A 22,097-nucleotide genomic window follows, 5' to 3' on the forward strand; every position below is an offset into this window, starting at 1 on the left:
TAGGTTAGGTAAAGTTAACATTTATTTTCATTGAACTTTGATTTTAAGAGGAAATGAAGCGAAAAAGGTGAAGAATTTTAAGGGGTGTGTGTTGAATTGAGATGTTGAAAAGTTATGTTGGGGTTAGAGCAAGGTTGGTTAGGTTAGGTTAGGAAAGGTTGGATTAAGTTAAGTTAGGATAGATTAGGTATGGTTAGGTTAGGTTATATTTTATAGAACTTGGTTTTTAGGGGATGAGATCTTAACCTCTTCAGTAGTGGACCGTATTTATACCTTGAATTTGGGGAGCAATTAGACTATTTTATTTACATTAGGGAAGGGGCTTTGGAGGTCAAAAGATTAATGCCCTGAGCCTCACTATTTCAATCCCCACATAAGTTTCTGGAGCTTTATATAATCATCAAATAGTTAGCAGAATGAATATGAGAACGTGTCATGGTACTGAAAGGGTTATGAAATGCCTTTTTATTTAATAGGGCTTTTTTTTCTTATCTTTTGTTGTCCGTGGTTGGCTTCCCCTCTTGCATATAAAAAGAAACGTATTTAGAGGAAGAGAACGTTTACTAGTTTAGAAAGAAGAAAATTAAGAGAAGAAAGATTTAGAGAACTGGATTTAGGAGGAAAGTATGCTAACCGAAGAATATTAACCTCTTCGATACTGAGACGCATTTTCACCTTGATTTTTGGGTGTGATTAAACCGTTTTCTCTGCATTAGGAAGGCTCTATGGAGGTCAGAAGATTAATGGCCACAGTCTTCACCATTTTAGCCCTCACATAATTTTCTGAAGCTGTGTAAAATCACCAAATATTAACCAAAATAAATATGAAATCGCGTCATGGTACTCAAGAGGTTAAGGGAACAGTGATTTAGCGACAAAGAGTTAGAATAGAAGAAGGTTGAAGGAACGAAGGTCTATGTAGGCCAATTTCTATCATGGAGAAATGTCATGGGAGTGAGGAAAGGGATCATGTTTTGCAGCGGGAGGGATTCCGTTCCTGGTGATGCTGGTGATGGAAAACTAAAATATTGACTCGACTTTTACGCTCCGCTCGCTCCTGACACGCCGGGAGGACGCTTGGCTGGTGCTGAATTAATGAAAAAACGTGGAAAAAAATGGAAAAAAGTGAATTAGTGGATTTCCTGCCATTTTCATTCGTTCGTGTAAAATAAGCAGGTAGTAGGTGGGTAGGAAGCTCTCTCTCTCTCTCTCTCTCTCGCTCGCTCTCGCTTGGCCTAACACCGGAATGTTGACAAGGTGCTTTAAGTTACCGAGAATCCAGTGTGTTTGTAGTGACTCATTGAATTAATATGCACGAGGCGGAGGAGCAGAATAACTTAAGTCCTTTTTATTATCTTGTTCTTCCTCTTCCGTCCTGAGAGAGAGAGAGAGAGAGAGAGAGAGAGAGAGAGAGAGAGAGAGAGAGAGAGGAAAAAATGTTATAATTAATGTTTTTTTGAGAGAAATATTAAGGAGTCGAGGGTTAATCAATAAAGCTGAAGGCGGAAACTCTCTCTCTCTCTCTCTCTCTCTCTCTCTCTCTCTCTCTCTCTCTCTCTCTCTCTCTCTCTCTCTCTCTCTCTGTCTGTCTGTCTGTCTGTCTGTCTGTCTGTCTGTCTGTCTGTCTGTCTGTCTGTCTGTCTGTCTCTCTCTCTCTCTCTCTCTCTCTCTCTCTCTCTCTCTCTCTCTCTCTCTCTCTCTCTCTCTCTCTCTCTCTCACCCTGGGAACAAAGTCAGACACCTTGCCGGAATGTTATGCAAATCACACGCCGCAGTTTGTTGTCTTTGCAATAACTCGCCGGGAATACTTAACCTGAGCAATAAGCGACTTGGCCTCAGACTTGGAGCTCCACTTTGGACCCTCCAGTGACGCCAAAGTGTACCCGTGATAACTGATGTGTGGTTAATTACTTGAGTTTACTTGCCCTGTATGTGTTTAGCCCCTTCACTACTGGGACGCATTTTTATCAAGAGTTTGGGTGTGATTAGACGATTTGTATTGACATTAGGAAGGGTCTATGGAGGTCAGAAAGGTTAATGGCCAGAGTCTTCACTATTTTAATCCCCACATAGGTTTTCATTGAGCGATATGTGACTCCTTAACGCCAAACTACGTGGAGATGTTTATTTTCTTTTATATATTGGAAAAATCTTATCTTTTTATGCACTTTCCTTCCTTGTGGGTGTTTTGAATGAGTTTAGCAGTTTAAAGGTGTGATTTTTTGTATATTTCAGTAAAGATGGGTAATGTAGGACTGTTTTTATTGTGATTTTTGTTGTCTCGTGTTGTTTTTCATGTGTTTAATTGCGTTGTGGTGTCTGAAACTGTGATCTTGTTAGTCATTTATTACCATTTACTGCGATTGTGATTTTTCTTGTTTGTGTTGCTTTTCGTGTGTTTAACCTCTTCAGCACCATGACGCATTTCCATATTCATTCTGCTTACTATTTGGGGATTTTTATACAGCTTCAGAAACTCGTGTGTGTAATAGTGAAGACTGTGGCCATTACTCTTCTGACCTCCATAGACTTCCTAATGTCAATAAAATGGTCCAATCGTGCACAAATCTCAAGGTAAAAAATGCGTCCCAGTGCTGAAGGGGTTAACTAGCTTTACATTGTTGGCGTTTGTGGCGGAACTTTTCTGTGACGCTTGCTACTTATTTCATTTATTTATTTTCTATAGCTACTTTTTTTCATGTAGAGAGAATTGTTTACGGGACTTTGATATGCTAGACCTCTAATCGTGCAGAAATCTCAAGGTCAAAATGTGTCCCGTACTGAAGGGGTTAACCTGTGATCGTATACTGAAGGACCTGTGGAGATTAATCCCTTCATTTTCAAGCTGAAATTTGTGTACCATTAAACCATTTTACTGACATTTGGAAGGGTCTATGTAGGTCAGAAGATTAATGGTCACAGTCTTCACTATTCTAATCCCCACATAAGCATCTGAAGGTGTATAAGATCACTGAATAGTTAAGCAGAGTGAATATGAAGACGCGTCATGGTACTGAAGGGGTTAAGAAGCAGTGTTAAGGCGTCTGTGGTGTCTGCTCCTGAAGATAATGGTGTCGTGGCGTCTTTATCCTGAGAACTAATTTGTGAGGTGCAGTTGGAGTCTTTTTGCAGCGCGCCCCGTGATATTGCACAGCGAGTCTCTTTGATGGCGAGGAGGGAGTGAGAGTGGAATGAGGGGAGAGAGAGAGGCTGGGAGAGGGGAAAGGCAGTGGTATGTGGGAAAGGTTACCAGTAGTCCTCGTAGGTGTGAAATATTGTGTTGACAGATCCGCTTGTTGCCTCGCCTAGTCATTTCTCTTCCACTTTCCCTTTTATTTATTATGTATTCTATTTATTAGCTATTCTACTACTTGGATGTAATCTCTCTGCGCTGTGTTTCATGTATTGCCTTGGATTCAGTTACTCTCTCTCTCTCTCTCTCTCTCTCTCTCTCTCTCTCTCTCTCTCTCTCTCTCTCTCTCTCTCTCTCTCTCTCTCTCTCTACTCTCTCTCTCTCTCTTCTTTGGATTATATTTTTTCATTACTTTCTGCTTCACTTGCATTTATTTTTCTGTTTCCTCCATCAGTCTTCCATTTCCCGCCATTTGTTGCTCCTATTTTCTTTCCTTTTTTTTTTTTTTTTTTGCACTGATTTTATTCCTTGATTATTTTCTCTGCGTCCGATTTGTCTATTTTTCAATTTTTCTGTCTCAGTTTTGCATGTTTTTGTCACTCCCTACCGTGTATTTTTTTTGTAATTCGTTTTCATTATTCAAGAGTTCATAATTTTGACGTGTTACTCCATTTTTTCATTTAATATTATCTCTATGAATTTCTTTTATTACATATTATTCCTTTCGTTCATTCGTTACCTCATACTCATATCTCTCCCAGTTTACGTACATTTTTCATCATTGTATTTCTTATCACGTGCCTTCATTCGTTCATACTTTTCTCATTTCCTCGTATTTTTCTGCCTCATATTCATCTACGTTTCCCAATCTTCATATACTACCTCAATTCCCTCTCTCTCTTTCTCTTTTTCTCCTTGTTTACTTCTTCAAATTCATCCACTTCAGCCATGCACTTCCTCAGTTTTCCATCTAATTTCTTTCTTTACATTACCGTCCTCCACTTTATCTCCATTCAACATAACCGTCTCCCCTCCCTCCTCCTACTCCAGTCTGCCTCTCGTCACCTCCTCATCTCCCTACTCTTGTTCTGGCCCTTCTCCACTTCACCCTTCTACCTCGAATCCACTTCTGCCACTCACTTTGTCTGGTTCTCCTGTCGATTCTCAGAAATATACGAACTGTCAGTATTCAGGTGACCTACAAATCGATCCCTTTAACTCCCCCACCAGGTATTCTTCGCACACTCACCTGGAACGCCTGAATTTTCCCACTGCATTTCACGATTTGGCCTCCATTTGCCGTGGCCACAAGCGAAGCCACACGAACTGCCATTACAACCATTACTTACATACATTTTTCACTCTCATCCGTGTTTACGTGGGATATTCACCTGGGCCATTTACCTGAGGCATTTGCGTGACTTAGTGCCTGCGCGTTCAAACCCTATTATCTCCCTTACCGTCCGTTCCCCTGTCTGGCCTCGCTCCCTGACTCATCACCCTTCTTATCGTCCTCGCTTCGACCCACAACTTACAACCTAGTCGACTCAGCAAGCTCAGCAGGATGCAGCACTTGAGTAGAGGCGGGAGAGCTCAAGCCAACACGTCCTGCGGTGATAATATTGTAGTCAAGTCATGTTTTCTTCGCCTCCATAAGACTTTGATGGTTCTCCCGGCCCGGCCAAGTTATCAGTGCCTTGTTTGTGTGTATCTTCCCAAGGCTTGAGACAATGGGAGGGCGTGGTGTGTGTGTGTGTGTGTGTGTGTGTGTGTGTGTGTGTGTGTGTGTGTGTGTGTGTGTGTGTGTGTGTGTGTGTGTGTGTGTGTGTGTACTCACGCCGCTGTTCTATAATTCTGGTGCAATGGCATAGATTCTTTTGCCGTAGGGATACAAAACAGTGGATGAGTAAATGAATGAATCAATGGATGAATCACACCAGGTCAGGTCATGACAGGTCAGCTCAAACACACTAACACAAGTCAGGACACAAACACGAACCAAACAAGCAATGAGATAAACGACACGAAAACAAACAGAGACCTTGCATGTTTTTTTTTTTCGGTCCAACAAACCTCATTTTCCTTTTTTGGGGGCTTCAGATTTACGGGGGCGCCACTCAAGGCCCCGGCCATCCATCACCTCAAGTGGTATTTACATCACGTCACTAATAGAAGGTGAACGGATGGTGCAAACACTCACCAATGCTACTCTGATTCGGTGAAATGGTGGGGAGCTTGTTAGATGGAAATATGTGTGTGTGTGTGTGTGTGTGTGTGTGTGTGTGTGTGTGTGTGTGTGTGTGTGTGTGTGTGTGACAGTAAACAGTAAACAGTAAGCAGTATAATATCTTCACAGCTAATACTGGTAGGATGTGTCACGCCAAAGGTTCCAGACACCATTTTAGATACCGTTCAGTGAGTGAGAAGGCGAAAAGTAGGCAGTGTTTAAAAAATACATGAGGAATTGACAGTCTTTAGCCAGCGTGACTCTTTACAGTGATATATTGACCAATTATGTACATATCTCTACACATACAGGAACACAGACTTTTAGACGTTTGATATACATAAGTGTACCGTGTGTGTGTGTGTATTTACCTAATTGTATTTACCTAATTGTAACATACGGGAAAAGAGCTATGTGTGTGTCCCGTCTCCATATCTATTAATGTCCAGCTTTTTCTTAAAATCATGAATATTCCTTGCGTTGACCACTTCCACGTCTAAACTATTCCATGCTTCCACCCTTCTATGAGGGAAGCTATATTTTTTCACATCTCTCCTATAAGTGTGTGTGTGTGTGTGTGTGTGTGTGTGTGTGTGTGTGTGTGTGTGTGTGTGTGTGTGTGTGTGTGTGTGTGTGTGTGTGTGTGTGTGTCTGTGTGTGTGATGTTTGTACAGTTTCATTCTCTCTCTCTCTCTCTCTCTCTCTCTCTCTCTCTCTCTCTCTCTCTCTCTCTCTCTCTCTCTCTCTCTCTCTCTCTCTCTCTCTCTCTCTCTCTCTGTGTGTGTTGTGTGTGTGTGTGTTTCTTGTTTGTACACTTTTATCGCAGTTTGTTTCGTATCTTTTCTTTTCTTTTTTTTTTCTGGATCCATCATGGCGTTGCGTCCGCGAGTGTCACTTCACTGCATTTACTCTTCACTTATTATTCATCATTCTTATACACCTCTACTCTCTTTCTGCCTTTTAAGTTACTTTTTTTCTTTCATCCAGTTTCTTCTTGGTATTTCTTTGTCTTATTATTTACCCATCTCTCTCTCTCTACTCTCCGCTTTCTCCAGCAAGCACAAATATTCATAGTCTCTCTATAAGACTATTACAAAGTACAAGTAAGTTAGGTAATGTAGGTAAGATGTCACAGAGCCCTATAGATAAGTATCCGCGTGTGTTGATGAAGCTGTCAGTAACACGGGGCTTGAAGTAACGTTAAGGAGACAGACAGAGAGAGAGAGAGAGAGAGAGAGAGAGAGAGAGAGAGAGAGAGAGAGAGAGAGAGAGAGAGAGAGAGAGAGAGAGAGAGAGAGAGAGTCGTGGTGAAAGTGGGAAAGGAATCTGAATTTGGTCCAAGGAAGAAAAGAAATTGTAAGAGTATCCATGTATAAATATCCATGAAGGTATAAATATCCTTGGCTAACAAAATGACGTTATGAGACAGTATACTTATGTACTATATCTAAACATTTGGCGAATTGGTGTTAGTTTTGGTCTTAGGCAGTAAATGATAAAGTGGAACCATGCGCGCTTTGGGGTCCGAGGGGTCTTCAAGCTCACGGGTTCGAATCCTGTCCACGGTCCGAGTGTAGGTTGGGCTTCCTCACTCTGGGCAACGGTTTCCTAGCGGGTGGGGATTGAGATAGGAGGTACCCCAAAAAGTATCCCCTTTAGCCCAGAAATTCCAATGAAAAACCCACATGATATAAACAAAAAAATGGCTACAGGAGAGAAAATGATCCGGTGTGTGTGTGTGTGTGTGTGTGTGTGTGTGTGTGTGTGTGTGTGTGTGTGTGTGTGTGTGTATCCTCTCCTCCGTCATGTGTAACCTTTCTGAGGATTATGGGTAAGTATGGCTGCCGGATGTATGAGTGTAGAATATGTGTAAAAGTAGAGTGTTAGGTGTTTTCCTACCTATCTAAGTTACATTCCTATAAGTAAGGGTGAAGAAAGCCAGCAGGGACAGGCAACAATCGCTTTTCACACCGTCAAATATACAAAGGAGAACATCGATAAGTAGTCGCTTTGCACAGTTTCTTGAGCCAGTAGAGAGAGAGAGAGAGAGAGAGAGAGAGAGAGAGAGAGAGAGAGAGAGAGAGAGAGAGAGAGAGAGAGAGAGAGAGACTGACTCAATATCTTTCTTCCCTTCTGTACTTCTCTCTTCCCATTTCTTTAACTTACGGCCTTGTCCTCTCCAAAACATATACATTTGAAAGAAAGAGAGAGAGAGAGAGAGAGAGAGAGAGAGAGAGAGAGAGAGAGAGAGAGAGAGAGAGAGAGAGAGAGAGAGAGAGAGAGAGAGAGTAATGATAGTGACCCAGATAAGCAGGAAAGTGTCCAGGAAGCTAAGAAAGTACCAGACGCTCAAGGAAGTTCCACATTTCACACCCAAAGAGAGAGAGAGAGAGAGAGAGAGAGAGAGAGTGCACAGTGATGTCGAGCCATGAGCCGAGTGTCTTGAGCGTCGACTTCCCTTAAAAGAGAAGGAAGTCGATATTTAGTGCTGGAGAAACACAATGGCTGCCGATTCTTCTTTCTTTTTCACCGTTTGATAAATGGCGGGCTGATTTAAAATGAGTCGTAAAAATACTGCTACTCTGAAGGATAAAACACGTGTACCCTCTCTGTTCACATTCCTCTCTCTCTCTCTCTCTCTCTCTCTCTCTCTCTCTCTCTCTCTCTCTCTCTCTCTCTCTCTCTCTCTTTCACTCTTCGGGTCAGTTTGTGTCCTTATTCGATGGAAATAAAAATACAAGTCATTTGTTTTATATTTTCTGCTTTTTTTTTTTTTCCTGTTTTACCTTTCCTTCCTAATGTATTTTGTTCAGCAACTCATGAGATTGGACATTTTTTAAGGTTCCGTGACTGATTTCAACGATTTTCCTCTTTTTTGCTTTTCTATTACCTATTTTCTTTTCTGTTTCATTTCCTTTTCTGAGGATTTTTTGTTATGAACCTTATGAAACAGGAAATTTTTAAGCCTTCAGTATCATGCCGCGTTTCTCTATTCATTCTGGTTACTAATTTGGCGATTTTACACAGCTTCAGAAACATATGGGGGTTTTAGAATAGTAAACACTTTGGCCATTGATCTCCTGACCTCCATATGCCTTTCCTAATGCAAATAAAATTGTCTAATCGTACGCAAAAAAGATCATGTAAAAATGCGTCTCAGTATTGAAAGGATTAAGGAACACTGATTAATTTCCACGATTTTCCTCGCTTGATTTATTTTCTTCATACTTTTTTTCTGTTTTTATTTCCTTTTTCTAAGCATTTTTTGCTACGCACCTCATGAAACTGGAAATTTTTAAAGAACCACTGATTAATTTCCACGATTTTACTCGCTTGATTTATTTTTTCATACATTTTCCCCTTTTTTACTTCCTTTTCTATGTTTATTTTGTTGCGAGGCTCATGAAACTGCAATATTTTAGGGTACACTGGTTAATTTCAACGATTCTCCTCGCTTAGGTACACGAATATAATTTTTCCCTCCCGTAGTAACTCATAAACGTGCTCATAATCAGTGTTCAAAGTTGCATGAGGGGGACAAAGAGAGGTGGAACTATCTATGCTTGAATAACACAGTAGAATAGTTCATGTAAATACAAGTTTGGGTGAACACATTAACATTATCAACACATTTCCTTTGTATTTTTCCCATTGTGGTTTGGACAGACTGAGCATTAGGGATTTACTGAAAGGAATGTCTGATATGCTGTATTTAAGTGGAGATTATTGTGATTTGTATGCTTTCGTATTGTGTGTGTGTGTGTGTGTGTGTGTGTGTGTGTGTGTGTGTGTGTGTGGTGGGGAGGCGCTGTGGTATTGTGGGTTTAGAGAGAAAAGTTTGTTTTTGCATTGAATTTCGCTTTTGTTTTCTTTCTCCACATTGATTATATTGGTAGTGTTGTGTTTTTGTGTTGTGGTGATGTGGTGTTGAGCTGTAGTGTTCCGTTGTTATCAGTGGTGTTACGGTGCTATTAACGTGGTGATATTGTGGTGTGACAGTGTTGTGCTGGTATCTAGATGATGTGGTGTTTTGGTGGTGGTGGTGTAAAAAAGTAGCGGTGTTTTAGTAATGCGCTGATAGATTAGTATTGTTTTAGTAGTATTGGTGTATTGTGGTGATATATTAGTGGTATTATTGTAAAGTGACTGTTTTAAGTGGTGTCGGTGGCGTAGTGGATAAGGTGGTGAGCGTGGGATCGGGCAGACGTCAACGCGTAGGTTCGAATCCAGCCACGTACTTACCTTGAAACTTTGCCATTTGTCGAGTGGTTTAAAGTTAGTTACATGTCACCTTCATACCCAGGTTCAAGGTTACACCAAAGATGCGCTTAGGTGGTGATATGGGCCTAATATGGGTACCACTATAAATACAATTGCCTATGCCACTATTGGAAGGAAACTGAACAGCGCTTCCCATACATACTCTTCAAGTATACCCACAGGCGCTATAGTCCATAATATCTAATTACAGCAACAGAAACAGAATTATAATTATTCAAACAGTATTTCCTAACACTTATTTTAGTGATGGAATGTTAAGTGTTCTCACGGTTAGTTTAGGACATTTTTTAATATTTCTTTTTCATTTATACCATGTGGGCTTTTCACGGGAATTTATGGGCTGAAGGAGATACTTTTTTTGGGGTGAGGAAGCCCAACCTACACTCGGACCGTGGACAGGATTCGAACCCGTGCGCTTGGAGACCCCTCGTACCCCAAAGCACGCATGGTTCCACTTTTGGGGGGAATATAGGGGTCGTAACACCTTCAGTACTGAGACACATTTTTATCATGAGTTTTTGTGAACGTTAGACGATTTTATTAACATTAGCAACGGTCTATGGAGGTCAGAAGATTAATAGCCAGAATCTTCACCATTTTAATCCCTACATAAATTTCCGAAACTGCATAAAATCACCAAATAGTAAGCAGAAAGAAAATAGAAACGTCTCATGGTGCTGAAGGGGTTAAGTGGACGGAAAACATCTCTATAAGGGAGAAGAATTACTGTGCTCCTCGGCTCTTTTGTAGTGAGAGTAACGTGGGCATCCTTGCGTCTCGTGGTATTGAGTCCCGTGTTGCAATAAGCGTTACTGAATTGCTAGCTAGTTGAGTGAGTGTATTCTGTATGTCTCATTATGTATCGTGTCTCGCGTTTTCTGTTGATATGTTGGTATGTCTCTTGCTCTCTGTTTTTTTTTTCTCTCGTTGTTTCTCTCTCACTTTTCTTTCTTGCTGTTTCTGTCGCTGTTTCTCTCTCTCTCTCTCTCTCTCTCTCTCTCTCTCTCTCTCTCTCTCTCTCTCTCTCTCTCTCTCTCTCTCTTTAAACCTATTCACTTTTATGAGTGTCCGCTTTCTCTCTCTCTCTCTCTCTCTCTCTCTCTCTCTCTATATTTAAACTTATCTTATACTGTCTCGCTTTCTCTCTCTCTCTCTCTCTCTCTCTCTCTCTCTCTCTCTCTCTCTCTCTCTCTCTCTCTCTCTCTCTCTCTCTCTCTCTCTCTCTCTCTCTCTCAAGTAACTTTTTGCTCTCCTCTCTTTCGTTACCTCACTTTCTCTCCCTTTTCTTATTTATCTTATGCAGGTTACTTTTCTTTTTCCTCCTCCTCCTCCTCCTCCTCCTCCTCCTCCTCCTCCTCCTCCTCCTCCTCCTCCTCCTCCTCCTTTATCCTCCTCAACGTACTGTCGCCTTCCAACTTTGACACTTCTAGGGAACTACGATTATAGCTGCCCTGTGTACTGAGTCACCTCTTACTCCTTCTCCCTCCTTTTAGCATCCATTACTAACCTCCTTTACCCTTTACCAAGAATAACTGCCTTTTTTATATATTTTTCCCTCTTACTGTTTTCCTCTTCTAAGTCTTTCTTACTATCATTTTTTCACATTTTTTCTCTTTTATCTCACCTAATCCCTTTGCCTTTTAGCATCCTTTATCATCGTTTACCCTTTACCAAAAATAACTGTCTTTTTTTATATATTCTTTTCCTATTACTGTTTTCTCGTCTAAAGGTTTATTCCTAACATTTTTTTTCATGTTTTTTTTCTTTTCTATATATTTTTGTTTAAACCTCTTCAGTACCATGACCATGTTTATTGTTCTTACTAGTCGGTGATTTTATACAGCTACAGAACCTTATGTGTTGATTAAATTAGTGAAGACTCTGGCTATTAATCTTCTGGCTATTAATCTTCTTAGACCCTTCCTAATGTAAATAAATTCGTCTAATCATGTCCAAAACTCGAGGTGAAATTACGTCCCAGTGCTGAAGGGGCTAACATTTTTCCTATCTCTCTTTTGTGAACTTCCTTTAGTCAGCTTATGTTATGTGTTATCTTTAAAATGTATCAGAGTATCAGTCATACCTCTTCATTCTCTTTATTTTAGTTACTTATTTCGTTTTTGTTCACTTTCTCCATCGTTTCATCATTCTTAAGTACCGTTCTGACAAGTCTTTTCTTTATCTAGTATTTTTTTCATATAAGAGGAGAAAACAGGCCAAGGGTGACATAAAAATATAAAAGAAGGCCCACTTAGTTGACAGTCCACTTGCAGGTCAGAAAGAGTTAGATGAAATGAAGGGATAAATGTCTTGAAACTTCCCTCTTAAATGAAGCCCAGTTCCTCAACAGTCTTTTTCTCACTTTCATAACTTCCCTTAAGGTGACATGAAATACAAAGCAAGGCCCACTTAGTCACCAGTCCACTTGCAGGTCAGAAAGAGTTAGATGAAATAAAGGGATAAATGTCTTGAAACCTCCCTCTTAAATGAAGCCCAATTCCTTATATTTTCTTTTTTCTCACCGTCATAACTTCCCTTTCAAACATTCCTTCGCAACTGAAACCAACCTTCATACGTCTTTTTTTTTTCAGCGTTTTTTAGGTCAATACTTTTCTACCTTTAACTTTTATCGCTTACGAACCTTTTCCTCCTCCCATTTCAATCTCTTAACAACTTTTTCCTCTACTTTTTTTTCCCCTTTCAGAACCTTTGCCACCATTTTCTCAAACTTTTTTTTTTATTTTTCTACTTCCTTCTCTTGCCTCCTCCTCGTTCTTCCCTTCTCTTCCCTTGTTCTCCTCCTCCTCCTCCTCCTCCTCTGGTCCTTCCTACTCTCCTATTCCTTCTATGTAAATTCCACCCACGTAAATTCCACTCACGAAGATTGCTCCATGAAAATTCCATCCCAAATAATTCCGCTCTTTTATCCCACTAACCTATCTAACCTTCTCTCACCTAACCACTCCTAATCTAGCCTAACGTATCCAACCTCACCTCACCTCACCTCACCTAACCTAATTTAACCTAACCTAACCTAGCCTAACGTATCCAACCTCACCTAACCTCACCAAACCTAACCTAACCTAACTTCACTTAATCTGTCCCATGAATCTTTGAAGTGGAATGCTCGTAAATAGAGAGAGAGAGAGAGAGAGAGAGAGAGAGAGAGAGAGAGAGAGAGAGAGAGAGAGAGAGAGAGAGAGAGAGAGAGAGAGAGAGAGAGAGAGAGAGAGAGAGAGAGAGAGAGAGAGAGAGAGAGAGAGAGAGAGAGAGAGAGAGAAACTGAGACTCGACAAGAACTTCAGGTACACATTCATTCCCTACCGTACCCTAAAGTCGGCCCAGCTCGTCCCAGTGCACCTCAGCTGTACCAAGACAAGCAATTTCTTCACAGAGTCACCAGCAGCGCCTCGCCTTCTTACCTCTCACCTCCGCCTGTCATTGCTCTCCGTGTCTTTGGCGGGAAAATTTAGCTACTCTTGGTTCCCTCTTCAAGTATTCAGATCCTTTATGAAGTGTCATTTTCCTAATTCTTTTTTTTATTTTTCACTTAACTCTCTTTATTTTTTGGGTTTTTCATGTTTTTTTCCATTTTTTTTCTTTCTTTGTTTTTCTTAGTTTTTTATTTATTTATTTTTTGTTACGTGTGTTTTCAGCTCCGTTTTTCTTTTTTTTGTTTTCTTATTTATTTTGTTTCCTTTTTTTTCTCTTTTTATTCTTCTTTTTTTTCGTTTTTTCGTCGTTTTTTGCTTCATGGTTCTTTGTACTTTTTGTTTATGAAGTGTGCTGATTTTTTTTTTTCTTTTTTTTTTTAGGAAATGGTCAGTGTTGCTGTTTGACTAGTTTTTCCTCTTTTTGTATTTTTCTTACATGAGTACACACACACACACACACACACACACACACACACACACACACACACACACACACACACACACACACACACACACACACACACACACACACACACAGAGAGAGAGAGAGAGAGAGAGAGAGAGAGAGAGAGAGAGAGAGAGAGAGAGAGAGAGAGAGAGAGAGAGAGAGAGAGAGAGAGAGAGAGAGAGAGAGAGAGAGAGAGAGCCAAGACAAAGATAGAGAGCCAATTAATACACACACACACACGAGGAAAGATGAAATATTACAACAAATTATGAAATGGTCACCGCCACATCTATTTCCTCCCACATTCCTCTCCCTCTCCCACACTCCCTCTCCCTCCTCCTCCCCTCCCTCTCCCTCCTCCTCCCCTCCCTCTCACACTCCCTCTTCCACACATTTTCCCAGCGCGAATTAATCATGCTCCTGGCAATTACTGTTCACCACTTAATTATGTCATTCATCTTCGCGTAGGCTTCATCACTAACTTACTTCATTAGCATCGGTGCCAATGTCTCCACTGCATGACCAATAGAGGGAGAGTAATGGGGCTTCAGAGAGAGAGTGAAGGAGGGAGATAAAAAGAGAGGGAGAGGGAAATGGAGGGAGAGTAAGAGAGAGAGGATAAAAGTGTTAAATCTGTTCCTTATTTTTTTTTTTGTTTCATCTTAAATGTCTGAGTAATTCTGGATTCAGAGAGAGAGAGAGAGAGAGAGAGAGAGAGAGAGAGAGAGAGAGAGAGAGAGAGAAAGTTTGGTTCTCTTATTTTCTTAATGGAACAGATTTTTACATCATCAGTTGCATCAAAATTAAGTAAACCAAGAGAGAGAGAGAGAGAGAGAGAGAGAGAGAGAGAGAGAGAGAGAGAGAAAGAGAAAGAGCAAGAGAAAGAGCAACAAAAAGAAACCCACCAATTACCCTTAACTCCTTATAACTGATAAAAAAAAAAAGCACATCTGGAACCAAAGTATGTATACCGAGGTTTATATTAATTTTGTCACTACTTTCATCATTTCCTTTATATTATTGCTCAGAATTCACCGCGGATGATGGGGCGAGCACGAGAAGGAATCCTCAACACTAATACCGCATTGGAGGAAAGGAGGACGAAAGAAGAAAAATTAATATCCCTCGCTGTACTTTTCCGGATGTGGGAGAGATGAGAGGAGGAAGATGACGGGAGAAGAGAAGATGGAGGGAGAGAGAGAGAGGAAGAAATAGCGAGAGATGGGGAGTTATTAGGTAGGAATAGGAGGAAGAGAGAAGGACAAGAATGTATAAGAAAGGAGAACTGATAAAAAGAGGAGGAAGATGACGGGAAGAAGAGAAGATGGAGAGAGAGAGAAAGAAATAGCGAATGGGGAGTTATTAGGTAGGAAGAGGAGGAAGAGAGAAGGACAAGAATGTATAAAAAAGGAGAACTGATAAAGAAAGAAGAGAAAAAGACGAAAGGTACAAATATATATAAGACACGAAGAAGTGAAAGAAGGAAAAGAAAAGAATGGAAGCTAAGAAGACAGGGGCAATAAAGAGACATATGTGTTGGAGGAGGAGGAGGAGGAGGAAGAGGAAGGGGAGGAAGAAGAAGAAGAAGAAGAGAAGAGGAGGAGGAAGAAGAAGAAGAAGAAGAAGAAGAAGAAGAGGACGATATCATTGTGGAGGAATGTAGTGGAGAAAGAAGAAATATGAAGACTTACATAAATAGAAAACAGAGAAAAATGTAAAAAAAAGAAGAAAAAAAGCGAGTAAAAGAGAAGAAAGGAAAGGAAGGAATAAATGTGCAGGAGGAGGAAGAAAGATAATAATGAAGAACAAATACCAAGAAAGCTTTTGATCTATAATGAACAAATTTACTGAACATTGTAATATTAGTAGCAAAATGCATGTAGAACAGAATAAACAAAGAAGAAGAAGAGGAGGAGGAGGAGGAGGAGTAGGAGGAGGAAGGGAGGGAAGAAAAACATGCATTAGAAGAAGGAAAGGAAGGACAGTAGGAAGGAAAAGAAGGAAGGAAGAAGGGAAGTGAAATAAAAGATAGAAAACGAATGAAGGGAAATGTAGGAAGGAGGAGAGGGAGAAAAGATAAAGAAGGAGGGAAGGAAGTTAAATGAAGAATTGAAAGAAGGTAAAGGAAAGGAGAGAAGAATGAATAATGATAATGAGAGAGACGATGGAGTAGAAAGACGTAATGAAGAAGAAAGAGAGAAGAGAAGGGAGGATATGTAGGAATGGAAGAAGAGAGACGAAAATAGAACAGAAGAAAGGAAAGAATAACGAAGGAGGGAATGAAAGAAGGAAACAATAAGAATGAAGGAGATAAGTTAAGGAAAGAGAAAATAAAGTCAAGTTAAGGAAGAAAGAAAGGAAAACAAAGAAGGAGGGGAGGAAAAGCAAGGGATGAATGAAGAAGAGAAGAGAAAGAAGGAAGGAAGGAGAAAAGGAGGAGAATGGAAGGGAAAGTAAGAAAGATGGAAAAAAAGGAGAAGGATAGATGGGAAAGAGTAAAGGATGGAGGAAAGGAGGAGGATGGAAGGGAAACAGAGAAGGTGGAGAAAAGGAGGAGGAGGGAAGGGAAAGAGGGAAGGAAGGAGGAAAGGAGGGAGGGAAAGAGGTACCGTGATTTATGTTAAGGGTGTGAGAAACGCAGACAACTTATAATTATTCTGGTGAGTACAGAGGCGTATGCTAATAATTGGCGGCGTTAGGGGAGGCCTGGAGGTGTGCACAAAGACTGGTGGTAGTAGTAGTAGTAGTAGTAGTAGTAGTAGTAGTAGTAGTAGTAGTAGTAGTATTGTCTCAACAGGAAGGAGAAGGTCAATAGTAGTAATAGTAGTAGTAGTATTAGTAGTAGTAGTAGTAGTAGTAGTAGTAGTAGTAGTAGTAGTAGTAGTAGTAGTAGCAGCAGCAGAAGCAGTAGTAACATCTCAACACCAACGAAAATACAAAATCAAAACTTTAATTAAACGCAAAAAAAAAAAGAAAAAAAAGAGACGAGATAACTCAAAACAAGAAGAGAGAGAGAGAGAGAGAGAGAGAGAGAGAGAGAGAGAGAGAGAGAGAGAGAGAGAGAGAGAGAGAGAGAGAGACGAGGCGGCAGAGAAGATAGGAGGAGGAAGAAGAGTAAGGAAGAGTTGGTTGGGAGCAGAGCGGACGTACCTCATAGATTAGGAGTCTCCTTTAATAACCTTCCTCTCGCACATCACACCGCCATGATGAGGAAGGAGAGTGATGGTGTCTGCTGGCCGGCGGGAGGCGTGGGCAGCGGGAAGGTGGGCGTGGGGCGTGGGAGGGAAGGAGCGGAGAGAAAGGAGAGAAAGGGTGTGTATCGTGTTAGTGGTAGTGGCAGAAGAGGTGATGGTTGAGAGAATGGGTAAGGGGATGGAGGGAGAGTGTGAGGGTGCCATTAAGAAGAAGAGGGGAGAGGAGAGGAGCGTGGAAGGCGGCAGGTTTGCGTGAGAGCCTCGTCAGCAGTACTTGCCGCGGGTAACAGGCGCTGAAGAGGACGCAAGAACTTGTAGGAGGAGACGGAGAAGGCGTTGAGAGTGTAATTACACGGACTGTGCCACTGTGAATTCTGTCCCAATGCCTTGACAGGTGTAAATAATTCCTTCCCACACCTGCTACCTTGATTGCACCTGCTGGGGCCCCTGGGGGAAGAGGAACGCGGACTCAAACGCCCCTTCCCTTCGTTCTCATGGCAGACACGAACTGCATGTGATATAATTTCCAGCGAGGCAAGCCACAACTTGTGCATATTGTCCCTGTCCTGATGAGGCCATAACGCGCCTTCCCCTTGTGCCAGACACCTTGTATGACTTCCTCCACGCTCACTCTCGATAACTTCCTAAATTCCACTTATGAAATACTTGTAAGCCTATCCTATCGCCATCCCGCCTCACGAGGACGTCGCCAGAAGAATGGATCCTCGGAAGCCCTGGGAGGAACAAACACAACTGGCTTGATTTATTCTTACACCGAAAACTACGTCTTCAGAACCATTTGGGGCCGCAGGTGGAGAGCGGAGGCAGCGTGTGTGAGGAACAGAGGCGCAAGTTTGACATGATTGAGAGAGTCGTCACGGCCGTTTACCGCCGCTCGTGACGCTGCCTTCCCCGTTCCAGGATGTCCACGATGTCTGGCTGGCTGGCTGCTGGCTGGCTGCTGGCTGGGTTCTTGCTGCCTACACACACACACACACACACACACACACACACACACACACACACACACACACACACACACACACACACATACTGTCTCTTTACCCACACCACCTCCTCCACCACCACCACCACTTCATCACCACAGCTCCTCATCACTCTTCATGTCTCCTTGAATTGCCTCGAGGATCATGTTGCTCCTTTTCCTCCCAACCGCTGCTGTGTTTTTTCTCCTTCCTCTCTTGAATTTCACGGAGGAGGATGATCGTCAAGGTAGAATCAGATTACCTCCCCAACAAACCTATCAGCCGAAACAAGAGTCATCATGCGAACTCAAGATCCCTTTCTATATTTCTTAAAAGAGTGAGTGAAATGTCAGATCCACACGAATTATGTTCACGTCTGGAATGTTTTATGTCCTCCTTCTCGAGTCCCTTCCAAGCCTCCTGCCGTAGCGAAAGTAATGTCTCGTGGTTCTTAGGTGTGTGTGTGTGTGTGTGTGTGTGTGTGTGTGTGTGTGTGTGTGTGTGTGTGTGTGTGTGTGTGTGTGTGTGTGTCTGTCTGTCTGTCTTTCATGTTTCGGTTTCTATTCATGCGAAAAATGTGGTTTTATAAAATGACATAGTAAGTTGGTATCTTTTTTTCTTTCTTCTCATTTGTTTTGTAATTCGTGTTTGTTATACACCGCCAATGCCACCACCGCCACCACCGCTCCCTCTGATAGATACAATGTGTTCCGTGTCTGTGATCTTGAGAAGCGTGACATTGCATCAGCTTATGTCGACGTGTGACAGACATGCGATGCGTCTCCACCTTTGTGTGGGAAGGTAACGGAGTGAGTGGAGCAGATGAAGCGAGAGGAGGAAAAAATACATATACACATAGTTAAGAATACGAGGGAGAATATTATCAAAAGAACCGCAGACGAAATAAGAGAAGAGAAGAATAAAAAGAAGTGGATTATAATAAAGAGAAAGTTAGAGAAGCGCATGAAACGAAAAGAAAAAGTTTAATATCGTCAAAGGAAAGAAAATAGTTAAGAGGGAGACGTGAAAATTGTAAAGAAGGAATACCAAGCAAAGAAATGCATGAAGCTAATGAAGGAAAAATGTGATAATTAATGTTTAGAAAGGAGGGAGAAATATGCAAGACTCGAGAAGCTAATCAATAAATAAAGCTGAAGGAGAAAGCACATTAAAAGAATCTCTCTCTCTCTCTCTCTCTCTCTCTCTCTCTCTCTCTCTCTCTCTCTCTCTCTCTCTCTCTCTCTCTCTCTCTCTCTCTCTCTCTCTCTCTCTCTCTCTCTCTCTCTCTCTCTCTCTATGCAGATCATCTCATGAACACCAAGACTTTCTCCCCACCATCTTATGTAAGCTTCTTTGAACACTAACACACACACACACACACACACACACACACACACACACACACACACACACACACACACACACACACACACACACACACACACACACACACACAGTCTCATAGCAAATAATTTCCTCAAGTTTCCTGTCTACAAATAGAAACTAACAGGAACTCATTCGCCAGAGTGTCGTGGGTATCGTGAGAGTGTCGTGGGTATCGTGGGAGTGTCGTGAATTTCGTGGGAGTGTCGTGGGTATCGTGTGAGTGTCGTGGGTATCGTGGGAGTGTCGTGGATATCGTGGTAGTTTCGCGAGTATTTGTTGGATTGTCATGGGTATCGTGGGAGTGTCGTGATATCGTGGGAGTGTCGTGGATATCGTGGAATGTCGTGAGAATCGTGGGAGTGTCGTGAGTATCGTCAGAGTATCGTGGGAGTGTCGTGGGGTGCAACTGGAGGGGAAATAATCAGAAAGCTATACTGGAAGATTCTACTTTGGCTTTCACCTTTTGCATTGTGTGTGTATTTTGTGAATGGCAACTGAGAAGATGTCTAGTGTTTCTTGTCTTTCTTATCTTGACTGACATTCACTGACAAAAAAGGAAAATGTAAAATCGCTAAAGCTTTGTCTCTCTCTCTCTCTTTCTCCCCAGATGTTCTTCTCGTGAATAGCAAGATGAGGAGCAAACTTGGGGCCAACAATGTGGATGGGCAGGAGGTGGGCATGCCAGATTGGGAGGCCTTCGCACCCCCAAGAGGACCGCACTTCGCCCCAGACTCTCCCAAATACGTCAGCGCCGCCGTCGGGTCCCCAGCCCACGTGCCCTGTAAGGCGAGGAACTTAGGATCCAAATCAGTAAGTTTCTACGGTGAATCTTGGTTTTGTTGTCAGATTTCTAGGATTTTCATGATTTTTCTTGTTTTGATTTCTTAATAGATAGTTGGGAGTTTTATATATTTCGAAGATTTATGACGGATAGGAAGGGAAAGTAAGTAAGAAGAAAGAAGAAGAAGGAAGAAGAAGAAAAGGAAGGAGTTGTCAAGATGAAATTTGTAAAGTTTTAACGTTTTGATTGCTCTATGACAGACTTTGCTTTAACCACTTCAGTACCATGATGCATTTCCATTTTCATTGTGGTTACTATTTGGTGATTTTACACAGCTTCACAAACATATATCGAAGGGTTGAAATAGTAAAAACTTTGCCCATTAATCGTGTGACCTCCATAGACCCTCCCTAATGTCAATAAAATGGCCTAACAGTACAAAAATCTCAAGATAAAAATGTGTCCTTGTACTGAAGGGGGTAATCGCATACCATTTGAAAAGTTTTTTGTTTTAGTTTTTCAACAGGCGTCTGTATCTAAGCATGATATACACTAGACATTGGGAACCTCTTATTTTCCTTCCCCTTTTCCCTATAAGTGCTTGTAAAATCTATGGTGCCTATACTGAGAGGAATTGTTGGTTATCGCACTGAAAAGATTAGCATAATAAATAAAGCTGAAGGAGAAAGCACATTAAAAGAATCTCTCTCTCTCTCTCTCTCTCTCTCTCTCTCTCTCTCTCTCTCTCTCTCTCTCTCTCTCTCTCTCTCTCTCTCTCTCTCTCTCTCTCTCTCTCTCATACATGCAGATCATCTCATGAACGCCCAATGAAATAACCATTAATCTATGAACTATTTCTAACGGGCTGAGTAATCGTGAGTGGATTGACGATCGCTTCATATCAACATTCCGAGACATTTTTCCTTACTGGTCACAGAAAGGCGAGTGTCGTTCATCAAATTCTGCACGTGTTTGTTACTGTCACCGATGTAAAAGTCTATGCATTTTTCGACAATTTAATTCAGTACAGGGTGTTCAACCAGTTAGTCTATCTGCACCTAATTCACTCTGCACGGTCGTTGCTTAGTGGACAGAGGCTTAGATGCTAGTTAAGAGGACGGTGAGGAACGGGAAGAGGAAGAGGAGGAGGAAGAAGAGGGAGAAGCAGATGAGGAGAGGTGGAAGGTAGGAAAATCGAAAACAGAAACCGTAAGACTGTTTGATAATTCGATTCTGGAAAGATTGTTGTTGTTTTGGTTGTGACTATGACGTCATCATCATCACCATCACCATCATTTTGTTACTATATTTCTTTCTTTCCTTCAGCAAGATTTATTTTTCATTTCTCTTTCTTTTCTTTTATACTTCTGAGAAATGGAAAGTTCTCGAGGACTGAGGAGGAGGAAGAGGAGGAGGAGGAGGAGGAGGAGGAGAGGAGGGAAGAGGAGGACAACATACATAATAACTTTTCAGTCTTTACTTGGAGGAAAATGGGGAAAAAACTTAGGCTTTTATAACTTTTAAAATACCACAACACACACACACACACACACACACACACACACACACACACACACACACACACACACACACACACACACACACACACACACACACACACACACACACACACACACACACACACACACACACACACACACACACACACACACATCTGTCTGTTTATCTGTGTGTGTGTCTAGCTGCCTGTCTCCATGTCTCCATCTCCTCCTTTTCTCTATCTTTTCTTTTCCCTTTTCTCTTATTTAATTTCTCTCCTCTTTTCCTATCTCATATTTTATCTCTTTTATCTTTCCTATCCTTTCATTTCCTCTCTCTCTCTCTCTCTCTCTCTCTCTCTCTCTCTCTCTCTCTCTCTCTCTCTCTCTCTCTCTCTCTCATATTTACTATCTCTCGCATGCCCGCACTGATAAATATTAATACTCGTCACTGTTTTCCCTGACATAATAGTGAATAATGGCCTTTTAATTACTCTTTAATGGAAACCTAATGCTGGTGCGCAGATGGACTCGTAAACACGCGAATAAAATCATAAAAATGCTAACTGGAAACTATAAACGTCCTGTGAGGGAAATAAGTACGAGGAAACTGTATGAGAGAGAGAGAGAGAGAGAGAGAGAGGGGGGGTGAAGATATTAATGGTATATGGGAGGAAATTACTGTTTAGGGAAATATATTATGTTTAGTTGAGGAAATTGCCCTAAAA

General features: G+C 41.5%; 1 protein-coding gene across 1 annotated transcript in view; it reads left to right on the forward strand.

The window, feature by feature from the left end:
* LOC123510631 (hemicentin-2-like) overlaps positions 1 to 22,097 on the forward strand; it is a 245,769-nt gene that overhangs the window by 135,045 nt on the left and 88,627 nt on the right. Inside the window, exon 3 of the mRNA XM_045265926.1 lies at positions 19,697 to 19,899. Coding sequence (XP_045121861.1) covers positions 19,697 to 19,899 — 203 coding nt within the window. The remainder of the gene's footprint in view (positions 1 to 19,696; positions 19,900 to 22,097) is intronic.

Source organism: Portunus trituberculatus, chromosome 29, assembly GCF_017591435.1.
Source record: "Portunus trituberculatus isolate SZX2019 chromosome 29, ASM1759143v1, whole genome shotgun sequence".
In the NCBI taxonomy this organism is placed as follows: domain Eukaryota; kingdom Metazoa; phylum Arthropoda; class Malacostraca; order Decapoda; family Portunidae; genus Portunus; species Portunus trituberculatus.